Below are 19,635 nucleotides of genomic sequence, written 5' to 3'. Positions count from 1 at the left end.
CCCGCGAGGTCAATAGCGCCAAGGCCAGGGGAAGGGAGGTCCCTGTGCGCAAGCTGCGTCCCGCGCCGCGGCACCGCGATCCGACCCGGAGAAGGAGCGAGAGCCGCCAGAAGCCGCCGAGACCCTCCGCGCGGAGCGGAGCGGAGCGGCGGCGAGACAATGGAAGAGAGGCGAGCCCATGGCCGAGTCCGCTGGGCCCTAGCGCCGCCTCTCTCCTCCCCGCCGGGCAACAGACAATGGGGTCCCGGCAGAGGGACTGGGTCCTAGCGCCTTCTGGCGCTCCTTGCTCGGCTGCTCCAGGCTGACTCCGCCCAGCCAGGGGGCCTACGCAGCACCCGGGGGAAAGAGACCAGGCAGCCGGGGGTGGGGGTGGGGGCGGCGCACCTGTTCTACCCTCACACACCCTGCTCCCAGTGGGAGCTCCAGCTTGGTGAGTGACAGACACCCGTCAAGACAATTCGGTGTCAGGGCTGAGACCCTCCGAGCCGATCTCGGCCACAGCTTCATTTATAATTTAAGCGGGCAGCCAGCACTATTCCAGGTAGGGAATAATTCGTCAGCACTCAGTACATGCTCAGAAACATTGGCAGCCTCACATATCTCTGGCAATCTAAGTAGGGTGGTGGCTGCGCCTTTCACTCCTGACTCTGCAGGAGAAGGAAGAAGCCGTGCTGCCTCTCGTGAAGGGTCCAAGGAGATGCTTCATCCAGCGGGCGCTCCGTCTCTGGCTCGGCGGGCAGCTCATGAAGCATGGCTGAGCATAAACGCCTCTCCTGTTTAACACCACCACCACCACCCCGCCGCAAAGCAGACCAAGAGCTCTGATGCCACATCGGATTCACGCAAGGGGGCTTCCCCCGCCACGCGCAGGACACGAGCGTCGCAGGCCCCTCCCCTCCACGTTTTCCAAGCACGGGTGTACAGAGGCTTACCGCCTCTGGTCCTGGGGGGAGCATAGAAACATGCGGACTAGTAGCCCTAGACTGCCTTCTCCTCCATGAATGTGTCTAATCCCCGTTTAAAGCCATCCAAATTGGTGGCCATCACTACCCCTTGTGGTCGCGAATTCCACAGTTTAACGCTGCGCTGTGCGAAGAAAGAAGTCCTTCCTTTTGGCCGCGAGAAGAACTTTTCCCAACGCGAATCTGTCGTGTTTTTGAACAGACTCCACGAACGCGCGTCCTTTCCGGATTGTGGGGACTGGCGCTCCTTGGAATGCGGCCTCTGTCTAGCCCGCAAAGCAAGGTGGGTGCAGCAGGAGCAACCGCCACTACCACGGACCACAGTATTGCAAGTGCAACACGCCACAGATGCGTGTCAGGGGCACCTCGATATGGGCAGCCTTATTTCCCAACCCTTTCCGAATGGTCCCCAACACGGACTTTCCCTTTTCTTTTTTTGTTTCACGGCAGCCGCACACAGACGATGCGCGCGTCGTTATACAGCCGATGGTTAATGGCAGCTAAACGAATTCTCCGCCGCCCCCCCGCCCCCCCCCGCCAGAATTTAGGATCTATCTAAGTTTGCTCGCCCCCTAAGGCTGCTGCCCAGCCCGAAACAGACAGAGGTCCAAGTGAGTTCAGGGCTTTTTGTATTGCCTGACGGGAGCGCAGTGCCTGCCTCGGAGGAGCTTGCAACGGCCATTCCCCTTCCAGGCAGCAGGGGGCGGTGCTGCAGCGCTGACCCAGCGGAGAAAACGCGGGTTTTTCTTCTAGACTTTTGTTCTGAGGCGAGGGGGGAGGAGCAGAAGGGGCCACATCCCAGTGTAGTGAAATGAGATGCATGGGCATTGGATCATGATCTCTTACACTGAACTGATATTATAATGAAATCTCCAGAAGGCGGCTGTGTTGGTCTGTTGCAGCAGAAACAATAATGGGTCTTGTGGTACGAAAGACTCACACATTTATTCTGGCAGAAGCTTTCGTACACTGCAGCCCACTTTGTCAGGTGCATGGAGTGTTAACAAGGATTTCAGGTTTAGATGCAATACATGCGGTGGTTTGGAAGGAGCGGTGTAGTGAACCGCCCAGAGAGCTCCAGCAACTGGGATGTAATAAATAAACAGATGCAAATTATAAACCGTAAGAAGGAAAGTTTTATGAATGGCTGCTGTTAATGATGTGATTGTCACTGTGAGTACTTTCTGCATTCAATTGCCTTCTGACTTCACTGTTTTCAATTCTCCCTCTCTCTCTTGCTCTCTCATGCTCTCACTCCACACACACACACACACACACACACACACACTCATAGAATCAGAATAATAGAGTTGGAAGGGGCCTATAAGGCCATTGAGTCCAACCCACCCACCCCATTCAATGCAGGAATCCACCTTAAAGCATTCCTGACAGATGGTTTTTGAGCTGCCTCTTGAATGCCTCTCGTGTGGGAGAGCCCATGGCATCCCTAAGTAAGGGGTTCCATTGTTGTACTGCTCAACAGTCAGGAAATTTTTCCTGCTGTCCAGCTGGAATCTGGCTTCCTGTAACTTGATCCCATTATTCCATGTCCTGCACTCTGGTAGGATCGAGAACAGATCCTGACCCTCCTCTGTGTGACAACCTTTCAAGTACTTGAAGAGTGCTATCATGTCTCCCCTCAATCTTCTCTTCTCCAGGCTAAACATGCCCAGTTCTTTCAGTCTCTCCTCATAGGGCTTTGTTTCCAGACCCCTGATCATCCTGGTTGCCCTCCTCTGAACACGCTCCAGCTTGTCTGCATCCTTCTTGAAGTGTTGTAACCCAGAACTAAACACAATACTCAAGATGAGGCCTAACCAATACCAGATAGATGGAAACCAGTATCTCATGTAGTTTGTGAGCTATACTTCTATTAATGCAGCCCAAAATAACATTTGCTTTTTTTGCAGCCATGTCACACTATTGGCTCATAATCAGCTTGTGATCTACAATAATTCCTCAATCCTTCTTGTTTGTACTATTGCTGAGACAAGTGTCCCCATCTTGTAACTTTGCATTTGGTTTCTTTTTCCTAGGTGTAGCTCCTTCTCTCCTTAATAGAATCTCTATAGTAAGAAAAATAACTGGGAAGCAGTGGGAAACCATGAGAAGATTATTGAAGAAGATGACATCTGGAGCCCTCATAAAATTCCATGTATGAAGCAAGGCCATGGCACCATAAAAGCCTCATCTGAAAGCACTCGAAGAATGCGAGACTTTGTTATAACCTGTAGCTACCATGTTTATTTGGGGGAGGGACACATAATAAACCTTGGGGCCTGATTTTGTAGTAGGTTAAGCACATTTCTAAATTATACAGAACTTTCCCTCTTTAAGTCTTGGCTGGTCCTGTGAAACTTTTTAAAATTGTAAGCTTTGTGAATTCTGAAGAACATGAAACCTTGCCTATTCCTACTCCACCAGAAGTTGGTACACACATACACACACATCTGCCTCACTTATTTTATTCAGAGTGAATTACAAATTCTAAGTGGCCAAAACTTTGAGAATTTCCTGCAGCTTTGACTGGAAAATGTATAAGTGGAATGGAAACTTCTGCTTTGGTCTATGCTTGCAAGGATATGACCTATTTTGTTTGCTTTTTGGACATTCAGTACACTCCAAATTGCAATGTCTTTAGCAATGGTTTTGTGGTAAAGAGCATTTCCAAAAGGTTAGTCTAGTGGGGATTGCCAATAACTTGGAAGAGCACATATAAAAACAGACTTTGCGGTAGCTTTCACAGGCAAGCCACTGCTATTTTGGGGGCTACAAGCTCAGTCATAAAAAATGGAGGATTTCGGGGGTGGTGGTGAATTCTCCATCTGGTCAGTCTCATGAGGTTCATTTATTTATTTATTTATTATTTAAAGCATTTTTATAGCGCCGCCTCACCATTTCTGGCATAGAGTCGCTTTACAATAACATATAAAACAATTCCATTAAAACCCTCAACCCACATTAAGACAATTCCATTAAATTCATGCTGGGGGAAGTTCTTTTCCTGGACCCCTTTAGCATGAGTCCAACCTGCCTCATTTTCTATGTCACTGGCCAAAGAAAGCATCACAAAGTTTACTGATTGTGGCTCTGGGGTTCCCTCTGGTGGTATGAAATCATAGCTGGGCTGATCTGACCCACTCTAAGCACTGGTTACCGTCCCCCACCCCATCCAGGGCTCGTTTGCATAGATGGGTGAGCACCTGGTCACCCTCCAGATGCTTTGGCCTATGGCTCCCAGCAGGATCCCTCACATTGGCTTTGCTGGCTAGAGCTGATGGGACCTGCAGGTTAAAGCATCTGGAGCGCCACCCATTGCTCCGTGTTTCACCACCCAGCTAGCTTTACTGCTCTCTTGTTGCTGCTTGCAATCATGTATGCAAATGTCTCTTTGCTGTTCGTTCCCCACCAGCTTGACCTCTGAAGCCAAGATTTGTGGCAGGGCAGAGGGGGCTCCCATCTCTGACCGCAACAGGACTTTTTTCCTTCCCCCTTTGGCCAAATCATCAACAGGGGTCCTGGAATCAGGTCACGCTTGTGGAGATCTCTTGAATGTCTTCCAGGCAGTGTGGGGAGGTGGCTGCTTACTGGTTGTGTGGAACCTTCTCTCCCCACACCTCACCTCAGACCAAAGGCAAGGTTCCTTAAGCGCACTGGAGGCAAAGCAGGCAGGTGGGATATTCTCATAAACAGCTGAGCCCCTCCCAGTTGAAAGGACCACAGGGCTAGTTCCTGGGGCACCATCCATCCATCCCCCCACGAGTGCACCTGTCTCAAAGTGCCATGGGTTCAAGTCTTGTCTCTGCCACAAACACACTGTATGGCCTTGACAAGCCGTTCTCCCTCAGGGCCCCATCTGTAAAATGGGACTGTGGGTTACCTCAAAGGGTTGCCATGAGGAAAAGGGCAATGAAAGCGCTGGAAAAGTGAAAAGTGCTGCATCGCAGTTGTCACTGAGAGGGGAACTCTGTGGGCAGGGAGGGGGCTAATGGAGGTGATTATGGCACCATCTGTGCCCTCTTCCCCACCCCTATCAGAGCCCATTGACCCCAGCCTTCTCAGATCTCCCCCTCTCTCCAGTACTTTAATCCCTTTGAGGGATTAGAACAGAACAATTAGAAAGAGATCAGCCATTCAACACCCTGGAGGGAAATGAGTCTAAATAAAGCTTTGGTCAGCTGAGCCTAATCCTGGCCACTGTGCTGGGCTATGGTAGGGGCACTGTGCCAGCATGTGGGGAGGAGGCATTTCATCCCCCTGGAGCTCCATGCTGGGCAGGGCCCCTGGGCTGAAGCTGACTTGTTGTGGTCCGTCCCCCCACTCCCAACACACACACACACACACACACACACTTCAAGCTCTGTCAGAGAGGCCTGGGCCGTGGATGGCTGCTTCCTCCCACCCCTGCTGGAGTCCAGTGTCACCGCCAGGATCCCGTTTCCAGGACAGAGGCAGACAAAAGCCCCTGTGTCTCTGTGCCAGCTGCCTGGGGTGCTCCAAACCTGACGATGCTCCAAGAAAAGGGCAAAGACTTCAGCCCATGCAAAGCAAGGAAGGAATGGCATGGAGCAGACAGCCTGAAATAGGGGGACCACACTAGGGTGGACCCCATAGGGCCATGGGGCTCTTGCAGTGAAAAGCACAGCCCTCACTCCAGAAGGGGCCAGTTCCCCTCGCAGGCAAATAACTGTCGCCCACCGCCTCCCAACTCTCCCAGCCCAGACAAACAGATCTGTCAGGACCTGCCTCTTTAGGCTGAGAAATGAGGAGACGCCATCCATGGAATGCCTCCCCACCCCACCCCTGCTGCCCCACAACTCAGTGCCTCATCAGCTGCCTGCAAAAGTGCTAGCTCAGGCAGTGGCTGCTACAGGCCTCAACCCGCCCCCAGGCCCAGCCACCTGCTCGCTGGCCCAGCAGAGTCTGTGAGCACAGCTTGATATGAGGAGTGGGGGGGAGGGGGCTTCCCCTCCCCAAGTCAGCCAAAACATGTTGGCACCTGAGGCAGAAAATCCAAGTGTTGTGCCTGCTCTCCCCGCCCACTTAGCACAGTGAAATAAAATTAAGAATTTTAGTCTTTGCCAGTCTGTAATGCCACCACCACCACCCATTCTACTGACTGAGGCAAGAGCCTCACTCTGCCTCATAGGAAGGCAGCCCTGCCTCTCCCCCTCCTCCCCATAAAGTACTGCCTGGCCCACCGAGCTGCACCTGGTCTGCGCTGACTGGGCGGGGCTCTCAGGGGTTCCACGGGGTCTTTCCAGCCCTGCCTGATGGAGACTGAACCAGGGCCATTCTGTACTTTGCCCCTGAGATAAGTTCTCCAGTTTGCTTTTTGTTTAGAGTTGGGGGGAAGAAGAGGGCCCCTCCCAGCAGCCCTTGGGCTATTGTGGAAAACAGAGCCAGACTTCTTTCCAGAGGGGGCTCCTCTGCTGGCCATGAGATGAGGGGCCCACCCTCACCCTCCTTTGGATACCTGTTGCAGGTTCTGCACACAGCTGATGGAAAGACACACACCAGGGGTTCAGAGCGGGCCTTGCTGTCAGGAAGGCCCCCCAGGGACCAGGGGAAATGGTGACTCAGAAGGCATTATTGGAAAAGGAATTGAGAATAAAACTACCAGTAGCACGCTGCTTTTATACAAATCTATGGTGCACCCACACTTAGAATACTGGTCACCACACCTAAAGAAGATATGGTAGAGCTGGAAAAAGTACAGAAAAGGGCAACTAAAATGATCCAGGGGCTGGAGCATCTCCCCTATGAGGGAAGGTTGCATCAACTGGGATTGTTTAGCTTGGTAAAAAGGAGGCTAAGGGGAGACATGATAGAGGTGGACAAAATTATGCATGGTGTGGAGAATGTGGATAGGAAGACATATTTCTCCCTCTCCCATAATACTAACCTGGGGTCATCCCATGAAACTGATTGGTGGGAGATTCAGGACAAAGGAAAGGAAGGACTTCTTTACCCAGCACATAGTTAAATTATGAAATTTGCTACCACAGGATGTAATGATGACCACCAATTTGGATGGCTTTAAATGGGGGTTGGCTTTCCTGGAGAAAGCCATGAATAGCTACTTGTCCTGATGGTTATGTGGTACCTCCAGTATCAGAGGCACCAAGCCTATATACACCAGTTGCTGGGGAACATGGGTGGCAGGGTGCTGTTGCACCATGTCCTACTTGTGGATCCCTGGTGAAGAGCTGGTTGGCCACTGTGTGAACAGAGTGCTGGACTAGATGGATCCTCAGTCTGATCCAGCATTAGGGCTGCTCTAATGTTCTCATATCTGAGCTCCCTCCCTGCCTTTCATTGGGTTTGATTGCAATTTCCTTCCTGGAGGGGGGATTCCAGGGGCCACCTGGACACTGCTGCTGTGGTGACTGCTGCTCTTTGGAATCTTTCCTAATAAAAAGCTTTAATAAAAATAGGGATTTTGCGGGGAGGGAGAGTGGAGGGAAGAGAAATACTGCTCAATCATACAATCCTATGTATGCCTGCTCAGACATAAGCCCCATTATGTATAATGAGGCTTACTCCCAGGAAAGTGTGCATAGGATTCCAGCACAAGTTACCTTTGCACCCTGATCCTCCATATATTTACTCAGAAATAAGTTCTGACTTGTGAGCATGGCACTGCAGGTTTAATATGCTGCCCACCGAATTCTAGTCTAATAAATTGACTAACCTTTCAGCCCAGTCCTATGTATGATTTGGGGTGTGGGTGTGTGTGTGTGTGTATGTTTCATTTTTGCATGAATGTTAGTTTCTGTGGTGAGCAGAAGGCACTTAGTACATGTTCAAAGTTTCAACGTAATTAGCCCTAGTTTTGAAAACAGACTCCTTGGCTGAATCCTAGCAAAGTCTTGGCACAAATAAAGTTATCTGGAGGAAGATACAATGAGAGCTTGTGCATAACAAGGAGCAGGTAGCAGAGAGCAGCACAAAACAAGGCATCTGTTTTTATGAGGAGTTGCTGGAGGATGGTAGAATGAGAAGAGATGGTTGTATGGAGGAGAATTGAATTGGAATGTAAGTGCTCTGTGATGAAAGGAAAACATTCTGCCTGTGCTCAGAAGCACTCTATATTCAAGATCATAACAAGAGCCCTGATGCTGCATCAGACCAATGTCCATTAGTCCAGCATTCTGTTTACACAGCGGCCAACCAGATGCCCGTAAGTCACCCACAAGCAGGACATGAGTGCAAAAGCAGCCTCCCACCCATGTTCCCCTGCTGCTAACATCAGTGCAATTTTAAAAATTAAGTGAGTGGTGCTTTTTTATTATTACTTCCCATGACAGTCAATAGGAAGGACAAAGACTCTGTTTTCAAACCTTGACTCAAGTTTGGTACTGAGCTGAAGTGTAAGCCTATGCGGCAGGGTCTTGCTATTTACTGTTTTACTCTGTACAGCACCATGTACATTGATGGTGCTATATAAATAAATAATAATAATAATAATAATAATAATAATAATAATAATAATGTGAACTGACTCCAAATTGGCCAGAGTAGAAGCGAGATGTTTTCTAAACTGCTGAAGGTCTGAATTGAAGCCGAGGGGGGAAATGTCAGTGCACACTTCTAACATATCTATACACACACACACAAACACACACACTTCAGAGGTGTGCACTGACCTCAACCCTGCTTCAATTCAAACTTAGCACCCCTGATCGTTTAAGAACCTAGCAAGGACCCTGATTGCACCCTCTGAAGCCCCCTTCAAGCCAAGTAACACAAAGTGGTACCATAAAATCTATGTCTATTGCTCAGTTTTAGAAAATAACAAAGCTTTGCCATGGAGAAACAAGCAACACATATCACCAAATACAATACAGTTAGGCTAATTAGAAACATAATTGAAATAGGGGCTAGCCTTTTCTTAATAAAATTAAAATTCAATTCTTCTCAACCAACAAAATGGTCATCACTGAGATTTTACATTTATCTGTTTGGCAGAGCTTCAGTAATTATCCTTGGTGGGTTTCTCATCCTTCCAGGAACTCTCTGCTCAACTATGTCAAAACCTCACTATTTATATCATTCTCTCTAACATTAGCTCTAGTGTCTTATCTTCAACATACCTCTCTCTGCAGAGGGACCTAAACAGGAGCTTCAAGCTCAGTCATAGCTCCTGCCCTTCCCCTCAGGAGGGCCTCTCCCTAACGCAGCCAGGCTTCCAGCTAACTTCAGAAGGTCCTTGCAAAGGTTGATCATGAGATCAAGCACTTTCGACTTCCAAGAACTCTCCAACTCACCTGCAGAAGCACCCTTGTCCCACCTCCAGGAATACAATCTTGTAACTTATTGGCTCATAGCACATATAGGACGGACAGCTTTGCACTTACAGTTAGCACACATGGAAGATAATGAATAACACTGCTATGAAAGACAATGAATGTTTGTCAACAACCCACATGGCATTCATACTTGGTGACAGCTGCTCTCCTTGTTCTGTACTGCTGACTTCCACATGGGTGTTGTTTGGGGAAAGCACATCCAGTGATCCTTAAGAAAGCATGGGACTCTTGTGAGCAGCCAAGGGTCCACATCTGTTTGCCACATGTGATCTGATCCCTGCAACTCTGGGATGGGACGATGACATCACCGGCTAGCTCATGCACTTCCCCCCACCTCCTACCCGGATTGACTCCCCTATTTCCTAGGTCAAACTGTGGCTGCAGCTCTCCTGTTGGCCAGTAAACAGTGGGTGGGTGTCCTCATGCAGATTGTCTCAGTCAGAGGGCAAAGGACCTATCCCAGAGGGTGCTTGGGCGGAGTGTGCGGTGGTGCAGCAGCTGAGCAGTCTTTGCACCCCACACAGCCTGCCTCTGCTTGTAAATATCATAGGCTCCAAAGATGGTTATTTGGGGCTGGGTGGGGGGAGATAACATGCTTCTTGTGGATTGACCTCTGATGCTCAGGCCTCTGGCGCTGATGCAAGAGTGTGAGCTGTGACACTCCATCCATTCAGATAGGGGCCTTTCCCTGATATGCCAAGACAGCCACAGACAGCCACAGCTAGGCTTAACCCCAGGAAAGGGGAGAGAACATAAGAAAAGCCATGCTGGATCAGACCACAGGTCCATATAGTCCAGCATTCTGTTCCCACAGTGGCCAACCAGCTGTCAACCAGGAAGGAACCCACGAGCAGGACACTGGTGCAACAGCACCCTACCACCCATGTCCCCCAGAAACTGGTGATACAGGCTACTGCCTTGATACTAGAGGTAGCACAGCCATCAGAACTAGAAGCCGTTGCTAGCCTTCTCCTCCTGGAATTCATCCAGCACCCTTTTAAGGCTGTCCAAATTGGTGGCCATCACCACATTTTGTGGTAGTGAATTCCAGTGTTTGACTATGCTCTGTGTGAAGAAGTCCTTCCTTTTATCTGTCCTGAATCTCCCACCAATCAGCTTCATGGGATGACTCCAGTTTCTAGTATTATGAGAGAGAAAAATATCTCCCTATCCTCCTTCTCCACACCATGCATAATTTTGTATACCTCTATCAGGTCTCCCTTTTACCCACCATTTTTCCAAGCTAAAGAGTCCCAGATGTTGCATCCTTTCCCCATGAGGAGTTGCTCCAGCCTCTTGATCATTTTAGTTGCCCTTTCATGCACTTTCCCCAGGTTTACAATAAGTTTTCTAAGCGTAACACCATAGATTTGTATAAAGGCAGTATGATACTGGCAGTTTTATTCTCAGTTCCTTTTCTAATTATGCCTAGCATGGAGTTTGCCTTCTTTGCAGTGGCCACACACTGGGTTGACATTTCCATCAATCTGTCCACCACAACCTGAAGATCTCTTTCTTGGTTGGTAACCAAGAAACGCATTTGCAAGGAAGAGGGAGACAAGCCACAGGAGCCCAGAATAGTGACACCCCACCCACCCCCGAGTCCCTCTGCCCCCTCCCTATGCTGACCTCCTCTGTTATAACTGGCTTTGGGAAGGGGGTTATAACAGAAGCCCCCCTTCCTTCTGCCCTTCCCATGGCTGCCCTTCAGCTTCTGGACTGTGCCTGAAATGCAGCAGAGATGGACAGAAAGGATGGTGGGGGTGGGGTGCTGTTGCTGAGCAGGGAGAGGAAAGGTTGGGCCGTGCTGGGCCGTGCTTGAGACCAGCCCCTGGCAAGACTCAGCCACCTCCCTGACAGCTGTTTCCAGTGTCAGCTCTCAGACCTAAATGAGCGAGATAGACATAAAAAGGGTGTCCGGGGCACGCGCTGGTAACTTCGAAGCTTGACTTCTGCAATGCGCTCTACATAGGGCTACCTTTGTGCCTAGTCCAGAAACTTCAACTAGTTCCACATTACACCAATTTTAAAATCTCTTCACTGGCTGCCAATTAGTTTCCTGGCGAAGAATAGAGTGTTGGTTATTACCTTTAAGGCCGTACATGGTTTGGGTCCAGGTTACCTGCAGGATCACCTTCTCCTGGACAATCTGCCCCGCACACTCAGGTACCTCTGTGAAGGGTCTTCTCCAGTCAGCCACAACTAGGCTGGTAACTGTTACCCAACTGTTCACCTGCCTTCCCCAGACTGTGGAATGGCCTGCCAGAGGAGATTCGTCAGCTAAATGCTCTTTCTGAGTTTAAGACAGCTGTAAAGATTAGTCTCTTCTGGCAGGCCTACCCAGATGAATTTTAAACCTAAGAATTTTAAGATATTGTGATTGTTATTATAATATTGTATTGGTTTTATATGCTCTTTTAACTAATTTTATGTATTGCATTTTATTTAGTGTTGTTCTCTGGCTTGATCTAGAGGGAAAGGTGGATAATAAATATTATTATTATTATTATTATTATTATTATTATTATTATTATCATCATCATCATCATCGTCATCCTGGAGCATGAGCAGAGTCCCTTTTCCTCTCTGGCCACAGGAGGCTTTTAGGGGGCTGCGTGGGCCCCTGCACCGCTGCGCGAAAAGCCCACGGGGGACGGGGGTCGCGCTGGGCCGTGGGAAAGGGAGGTTGCAGCAGAGGGCCGTAGGGCGCGTGGGGTGGGGGCGAGTTTGGGCGTGCCTCGCGTTCGGCGCAGCGGAGGGGGCCGAGCGGGGTGTGGGTGTTGAGTCTCACTTGTGGGTGTGGGTCGTGTTCCCGGGAAGCTCCGGCTCCGCACTCCCTCCTTCCGCCTGCTCGCCAGGGCGGGGGGCTTGCAAAGCAGAGCGGGGGGGGGGGGTGGACGGGCGGACGAGAGGCAGACAAAGGCAGCCGCGGGAGGGAGGGAGGACCGGAGGGAAGCGCCAGTGAGGAAGAAAGTTGGGAAGAGCGAAGGGGCGGAGTGAGGGAAGGAGGGAAAAAGTTCAGCAGAAGAAAGGAAAGGCGAAGCGGACCTGGGGAGCGCCCGAGCCCTCCCGGCGCTTCCAGGCTGTCCCTCCCGATCTAGCGCGTGGGGAGGATTCTCCCTCCCCCCCGCCGCCCCATGGAGTTGGTGACGCAGGGGGGGCTGGTCTGACGGACACCCCAACCCTTTCCAGGTAAGACGGGGCTGCGTTTCTAAGGGGGATTCGGATCCCTTCCAGTGAATGTCACTTGCTGGGCGGCGGGGGTGGGAAAGTCTCGCCCCATCTCTGGAGGGCCGAGCATCCGCGGTGGCTTTTCTACCAGCCCGGCTCGGGAACCAGCGGCATCCCAGCCGGCTGAGCTGGGCCTCCGGGAGCTCGGTTTCGTTGCATGAAATCCTCAGCCAACCAGCCTCCGCACAAAGTCTAGCGGGGAGTGAGGGGCAGCGAAGGCCAAGGGAGTCGTGGGGCCGCAGGGGCCTGCCAGAGTTTGGCGGCGGGGGGACGGGACCCAGAGCAAGCGGGCGGAATTGTGGGGACAGGCTCCATTCGAGCGAGCTGTTGCAGTGGGGGGCAGCTGCGATGGGGGGGGGGTTGCCTTGGGTGTCGAGGCTAATTGGAATCACGAGTTGTTAGGCCCAGATATGGCTGGACTCTGGCTACTCTGCAGGGAGGGAAAGCACTCTGCACGTGGCCAGGATACTGGCTTCAGAGCCCTGGCGTTGCACCAGCTCCTGGGACTCAGCCGGGTGCTCCAGTCAAGCCCGGCTCGAGACTCCGGCTGCTGGGAGAAGATGGGGGCGGGGAGGCGGGCATCCAGGCCCTGGCTGACTGGGCGTGTGCTGGCGGGACAGCTGGCCGGCAGCTGCTCGGCGCTGGGTGCCAAGGGAGCCGCAGGGAGCCACGTGGTGGTGGGGGGGGGGGGAGAGGCGGCCGGGATCCCGCCTGGCGGCGGCTGAGCACTCCTTGGCCATGAAGTGGCGGCGGCGGGAGAGGCGGTGCTGGTTGGGTCGCGTCGCGTGCCTGCGGAGGGACGCGGCGGCGGCGCGCGAGGATGGATTGCATTACAGTGTGGCTCCCCACCCCCGCACAGGCGCGCAGCCTTTCTGAAGACCCCACCCCACCCCCACCTTGGTGACCCCGAACGGAGCGCCCGCCGCCACCCCACCCACCCCCTTGCAAAGGGCTGCCATGGAGCACCGCGGGGGGATTCCGGGGGCCGACGGCCCCGATTTGCTACGGACTTTGGCTCCATCGCCGGGCAGCAGGGGCCGCCGCCTCCGGAGCCATCTGCCGGGCCTGCTAATCCATCTGACCGCTAATGAGGAGCGTCGGGCCGAAGGGGCCGGACCAGCCTGGGGGCCGGGCATGGCTCAGGCGAGGAGGAGCCGAGGCTGAGGTGGGGGGGCTCCGACCGTCCCCCGTCCCCCATCGTTTCTGCTCCAGGGGAGAGGAGGCTGTGCGGTGCGTGCAGCATCCATGGGAAGGGCTTCATTCCCTCCCCCGCGTGTGGGGAGATGAGCCTGGGGGAGCTGGAACATTGCCCAGCTGCCTCCCTCCTCCTCCTCCTCCACGTCCATCTCAAATTCCCGGTAGGGCTGGGCAGTACACAGATGGGGATGAGGAACTGCAGGTGTGGGGCAGGCAGCTTCATTGGATGGGGGCAGAATTCGACCTGGCCAGAACTGCACTGGGACTTAGGAGAGGGGCAGTGCAGGGTTCAAAGGTCCGGCTCTCCCCCCACCCAACACTTCAAGTTGCAGCTGCTGGGCCCGGCCCAGCCTCGCCCTTATGCAGACAGTTAGGAGTGAGAGTGGGGCCATTGCAGCAGTGGAGTGAAGGGGCTAGAAGAATCTATGGGGCCTGGTTAGGCCTTAAATTCCAGCTATGGCTGTGCCCAGGTCTGCTTTTAAAAACAGCAGTGCACGGCCTCATCCCAAGCCAGGACTGGAGTTGGGGGTGGGGGAATGGAGGAAGTGGTCTGTCAAACGGCCTCTGTGCGCGCAGGTGAGTCCAGGCTCAGGACTGGGCCTGGTGCAGATCCCCTCCCCTGACCTGGAGTCCTTGGGCTCAATGGGACCTGGAGCTTGTGGTGTCCCACCAAACCTCTCCCTCTGCCCGTTGAGGCTGAAGGGGCAGCAGGATGCCTGCATTCCCCTCTAGGGAATCCAAGGGAAAGGGGGCTGGTTGCATGTGGGGTCTAGAGAGAGACTACAGCTGGGCTTCCTCTGGACTGACCAGCCCTCCAGTGCAGGGGAGACAGGATTTCTGCGGTGTGCTAACCACATGGGCTCTCTCCCCTCCGCTGCTCCAGCTCTACCTCTGCAAGCCAAAGAATGGGGGCCTTTCCTGGCGGCTGCTGCTGCTGCTGCTGCCACCGCCGCCGCCTGCAAGTCTTCTGGGCTGCTCTGGCTGTCTCCATGACGATTGGCTTCACCATCCAGTTCTTGGGGGTCTCCTTTCAGAAGAGGTAATGCCCCTCTGCCGCCATGTGCTGTCCCAGGCATCAGCCCCGGGCAAAGGTGGTCACCGGCCACCACCCCTTCCCTAGCACCCTGCCTTGTGCATTGCAAAAGCAGCCAGAGAGCGGCTGCTTTCTGCAGCCAGACGATTTACTTTCTTCTGTCGTCCTCCAGGGTTTCCTTGTCCCAGCTGCTCCCAAGCCCCTGGGCCCCTCCAGCCGAAGCGGAGGTGGTGGGGGAGGAAGGACCCCCCACACCTCCTCTCCTGTGCCAGCCACGGCAACACCTAGTCTTCCTCAAGACCCACAAGACAGGCAGCAGCACCCTCATCAACATCCTGCACCGCTTCGGGGAGGCCCGGGGGCTGCGCTTTGCTCTCCCTGCACGCTATCAGTTCAGCTACCCCAACCTTTTCCAGGCCCGGCGGGTCAAAGGGTGGCATCCCAGGGGGCGCCCTTTTGACATCCTTTGCCATCACATGCGCTTCAACTTGCTTGAGGTGCGTGGGGGTGTCAGAAGGGAGGGGTTGAGGCTGGGGGGCACTGCATGAGGATGGGTGTTAAAAGAAGGCTGGGGGAGGAAGATGGAGGTGAGGCCTGTGTATGGATCTGGCCCTTAAGCATCCAGCTGTTTCTCCTTAGATTCCCAATTTTGTTTTGTTGGCCCCAGGGGGAGAGACAAGGCAAAGCACTGAAGCCACTCACCCCACCCCCTTGATCACTGCATGACATGTCCCCCATCCCACCCTACCCCTCCCCTCATACCTCCCAGTCTCCCTCTGCAACCGCAATGGCTTCAGCCTGGGTCTTTTTAAAGTAAGGACAACAAACTTGCTCAGAATGCTACAGGCTACATCAGATCACAAACCCCCCCAGATGCTTGTGAGCAAAGGCCTGTGGAATGTGTGCTGCTGTGAGGCTGGGCTCCAAGCCTCCTGGCCGCGTCTCTCAGCAGTGCCTGGAACAGGGCCGTCAGATTCCAGGGCTTAGTTCTGCTGGGATTCTTCTGTAATGAAAGGGTTGTACTCTGAGGCAGGCCCTTTGGGGATGGGGAGCTTGGTTTTTGGTTGCCACCATCACCAGCTTGCACATGTCTGGAATTCTCGGCAAGGAATTCAAGATCAAAACATGGGAAGCAAAGCATGGAGTGTCTCTGAGAGCATGCAGAGAGCATTTCTCTTGTCACTGGGGAAACTAGGTCACGTTTAGAATTGGGGGTGGAGCATGGCTTCCAGGAAGGCCGGTGACCCAACACGCAGCCCTCTCCAATTACGCAGCCCAGAAGACTCCGCGCTTTCCATGGGTTTGTTCACTCTCTGAAGACAGCAACTTTGCTCACCTCCATGTCTCCTTCTGCAGGTCCAGAAAGTGGTGCCCCCGGACAGTTTCTATTTCTCCATTGTGAGGGACCCCGTTTCCCTGGCTGAATCGGCCTTCTCCTACTACCGCGCTGTAGTCCCTGCCTTCCGCCAAGCTGGCTCTCTGCCTGGGTTCCTGGCCTCCCCACAGCTCTTCTACCGGCCCGGCGAACGAGGCAACCACTATGCCCGCAACCTGCTGTGGTTTGACTTTGGCCTCAGTCCCCCCGCAGGTCCAGGTGTGGGCCCAGTCAAGGATGCCTTAGCGGGGCTGGAGCACACTTTCCACCTGGTGCTGCTAACGGAATACATGGACGAGTCCCTGGTCCTCCTGCGGGACGCCCTCTGCTGGAGCCTGGAGGACATCGTGGCCTTCCCGCACAACCTGCGCAACCCACAGGCAGTGCATACCCTGGAGCCTGCAGACACTGCCCGGCTGCGGGCATGGAACAGCCTGGACTGGCACCTGTACACTCACTTCAACCACACTTTCTGGGCACGCGTGGAGCACTTTGGCCGTGCCCGCATGGCTCAGGAAGTGGCCCTGCTCCGGAAGCGCCGGATGGAGCTGATGCAGCATTGTCTGCAGGGCGGGGGCCCACTGGAGCCAGCTCACATTCCTGATGAGCGCATCCGCCCCTTCCAGTTTGGTCAGGTACCGATCCTGGGCTACGCCCTGCAGCCCGGCCTGGCCCCCGGAGCCCAGGAGGCGTGTCGGCGCCTGGTCACCCCCGAGCTGCAGTACAAGGACCGGCTTGATGCCAAGCAGTTCCCCCCAGCCCTAAGAGGCAATGGGTCCCAGGTGGGGGGAGTGAGGTAGTCCTGGAAAGGCCCGTGGCCTCAGCAACCCCTGGTACAGCATACCCAGAGAAGTGTGACACGAGACACCACATCAAACCCAAAGCTGCTCAGAGGTCCATATTCTTAGAAGAGCAATTTGGGAATGGTTTCAAAAGGCGGTTGAACAGTTCGGTACAGTTTCCAGATAATCGCTTTTAGTGTGCAACGACATGCCATTCCTTGCGCTCTGCCCAAATCCAGATGCTGTTCCCTCCTTAGCTTTGTGACAAAAGCTTCCAAATTAGGTGACATTTTGCCAACAGAGTCTAATGAGGAGAATCCTCCAGCGGTCCTGCCTTCTGGGGATTTGCAGGGGTTTCCTTCCCAGCCAACCATAGCACTGGTCCAAATCTGCTGGCTGCTGCTCATAGGATGCTCTGCACTGGAAAGCAAGTCATGTCCTGCCTGTGGGGGCAGAGGGGCACAGAGAGAGAGAGAGAAATCAGGAGGAGGCTACGAAAATTGAACCTGTGACTGACTCCAGGTTCTTGGTACATATGCCTTCTTGCTTCTCCGCCCTGGTGCTTTCAGTACCCCCATATTCTCCCTCCCTCCCTCTCTCTCTCTCTCTCTCTCTCTCTCACACACACACACACACACACACACACACCAGGAGAGGTAAGGCAGGAGCGCTTCCTGCTTCTCCATTTCTTCTGTGCTCCTCATATAGGCCTCTTTTGCCCAGGAAATCCTTTCCACGAGGAGGCTGTCACAAAATGACTTCCAGGGTGGCTCATCCCTGCTCTGCTGGTCTCCCATTCATAGTGAATGGAAGTGGGATGGCAGAGCTAGGGATCAGGCCCGCCCTTGGCTAGCTTTCACACAAATCACTCAGGAGTAGGTGCGCCCTCAAGGAAAGCCCGCACTCTTGGTCCTTCCTCCTGTCCTCGACTCCTTCTCCCAGTCAAGACCAGTGTGTGTGGGAGGGGTGAGAGACGTAGCATGGCCCAGCGACTGGTGGGGCATAGACGTCCATCAATCTACCTCCTACCTCTCAATGAGTCTGAACTGGTTCCCGTAACAAGGATGAATTCTGCACAGGCCCCCGGGGAATGAGGGAAGAAGCTGAATTTCCACACACGCTTACTTGGGAGTAAGCCCCATGAAGGCAGTTACACATAGTTAAGCTGCGGCATTTGCCGCCACTGGACATCTAGATGTCTGCTCACTTGTAAAGCTTTTAAACAGGATTAGGCCAATTCATAGCGGGAAACACTCTTGGTGTGCCTGCTATTGCCAGTATCGGAGGCAGAGTGCCTCTGAAGACCAGTTGCTGGGGAACACAGGTGGGTGAGTGCTCTGTGCTCCTGTCCTGCTTGCTGGGTTCTCATCCAGCAGGGCTCTTCTCTGTTCCCATGAATTCTATGGGCCTCGCTCTGAGTAATCGTATGTAGGAGCAGGCAGCATGAGTGTGAGTACCGGAGTCCCCAGTTCAAGCCTCCCCATAGCCACAAACTCAGGAGGGGGGGTACCTGAGCTCTCTTAGCCCATCTGCCTCCCCAGTCTGTAGCAGGCCATTTGTGTCATGGCCACTTCTGGCAGGGCTGTTCTGTGGAACAGGGAGAGAACCACTCCTAACTCTTCAAAGAGGGCGCAGGCTGATGATTACCAGGGGTGGCTACGGCAGAGCGACATCTCTCCCCCCCCCCCCGCCCCATCTTCCTGCTGGGCTGGAGATGCACCCAGATAGTGGCCCTCTGGTTATCTTAGAATCATAGAATACTAGAGTTGGAAGGGTCCTCTTGAGGCCATTGAGTCCAACCCCCTGCTCCATGCAGGAGTCCACCTCAAGGCATCCCTGACAGATGGCTGTCTGGCTGCCTTTTGAAGGCCTCTAGGGTGGGAGAGCCCGCAAGCCTCCCTGGGTCATGGGTTCCATTGTCGTACTGCTCTTACAGGAAGTTTCTAGAAGACTTCTTAGGGCCTGGAGTGGCAGAACCTTCAAGAACCAAAGTACTGGCAAACCAGACTCTTCCCTAGAACCAAAGGGCTGGAAGGGGCTGACACAGTCATCTGCTCAACCTGCTTGCCAATGCATCCTGGCCAGGAAAGAGCTGCTATTTGGGCTTGGGGGAGGGGGTCACACCCTCCTGCTTCTCAACCCACCCCCATCCTTTCTGGTACAATGGCAATGTTTATGGGGGTCTGCTCTGTGGATCGGTTCTCAAGCAACAATGGGGCCCCGCCCATTTCAGCACTTTTTGAGCCCTAGCCTGTGCCTCAAAACCCCACTATGATGCAGTTTGGGAAAGAATTTTACCTTTAGAGGGTTTTTTTTTTTTACAGAGGGGGAAATACGTTTTCTAAAAATAAATGTGAACGCATCCTCCGCTCTACATGTCCCTGGGTCTCATTTGCTTTCCCTGCACCCCCCTCCCGGCAACAGCTCCTAAGCTGCCCCCAGGAGCTGCAAGACAGGAACCGCTCGCTGCGCTCCACGGCAGGAAAGGCCCTGCGGCCGTTGACCGAGGGTGCGAATTGCTTTGACTTTTCACACTGCCGGGTGGCGACGCTCCGCAGCCGCCCGCCCCGCTCCTCGCCTCTGGCCTGGAGGTCGCCAGCCAGGCCAGGAGGGTCGGCCACCCAGCGCGGCGGCGCCTCCCTCAGCCGGGGAGCGGCTGGGAGATGCGCCCGGACGACCGCGGCACGCACGTGGTGGGAAGCCTCCTGGTTGTTATATTATGGTTTTAATTTTTGTGAACCGC

At 53.7% G+C, this 19,635-nt stretch overlaps 1 protein-coding gene across 1 annotated transcript; it reads left to right on the top strand.

The window, feature by feature from the left end:
- Nucleotides 1-14,607: 14,607 nt before the first annotated feature.
- On the top strand, nucleotides 14,608-17,076 carry GAL3ST4 (galactose-3-O-sulfotransferase 4). Its single transcript, XM_063137686.1, has 3 exons — nucleotides 14,608-14,741; nucleotides 14,908-15,232; nucleotides 16,092-17,076. The coding sequence occupies exons 1-3, from the start codon at nucleotides 14,608-14,610 to the stop codon at nucleotides 16,908-16,910; spliced, it is 1,278 nt and encodes a 425-aa protein (XP_062993756.1). The 3' UTR covers nucleotides 16,911-17,076.
- Nucleotides 17,077-19,635: the final 2,559 nt, after the last annotated feature.

This window comes from Elgaria multicarinata, chromosome 11 (genome assembly GCF_023053635.1).
Source record: "Elgaria multicarinata webbii isolate HBS135686 ecotype San Diego chromosome 11, rElgMul1.1.pri, whole genome shotgun sequence".
NCBI lineage: Eukaryota > Metazoa > Chordata > Lepidosauria > Squamata > Anguidae > Elgaria > Elgaria multicarinata.
This window is presented reverse-complemented; position numbering and strand designations above follow the sequence as displayed.

Coding starts and splice junctions, on each gene's coding strand:
- GAL3ST4 (XM_063137686.1), top strand. CDS start 14,608: ATGGGGGCCTTTCCTGGCGGCTGCTGCTGCTGCTGCTGCCACCGCCGC. Junction 14,742..14,907: donor GGGGTCTCCTTTCAGAAGAG/GTAATGCCCCTC, acceptor GTCGTCCTCCAG/GGTTTCCTTGTCCCAGCTGC. Junction 15,233..16,091: donor TGCGCTTCAACTTGCTTGAG/GTGCGTGGGGGT, acceptor CTCCTTCTGCAG/GTCCAGAAAGTGGTGCCCCC.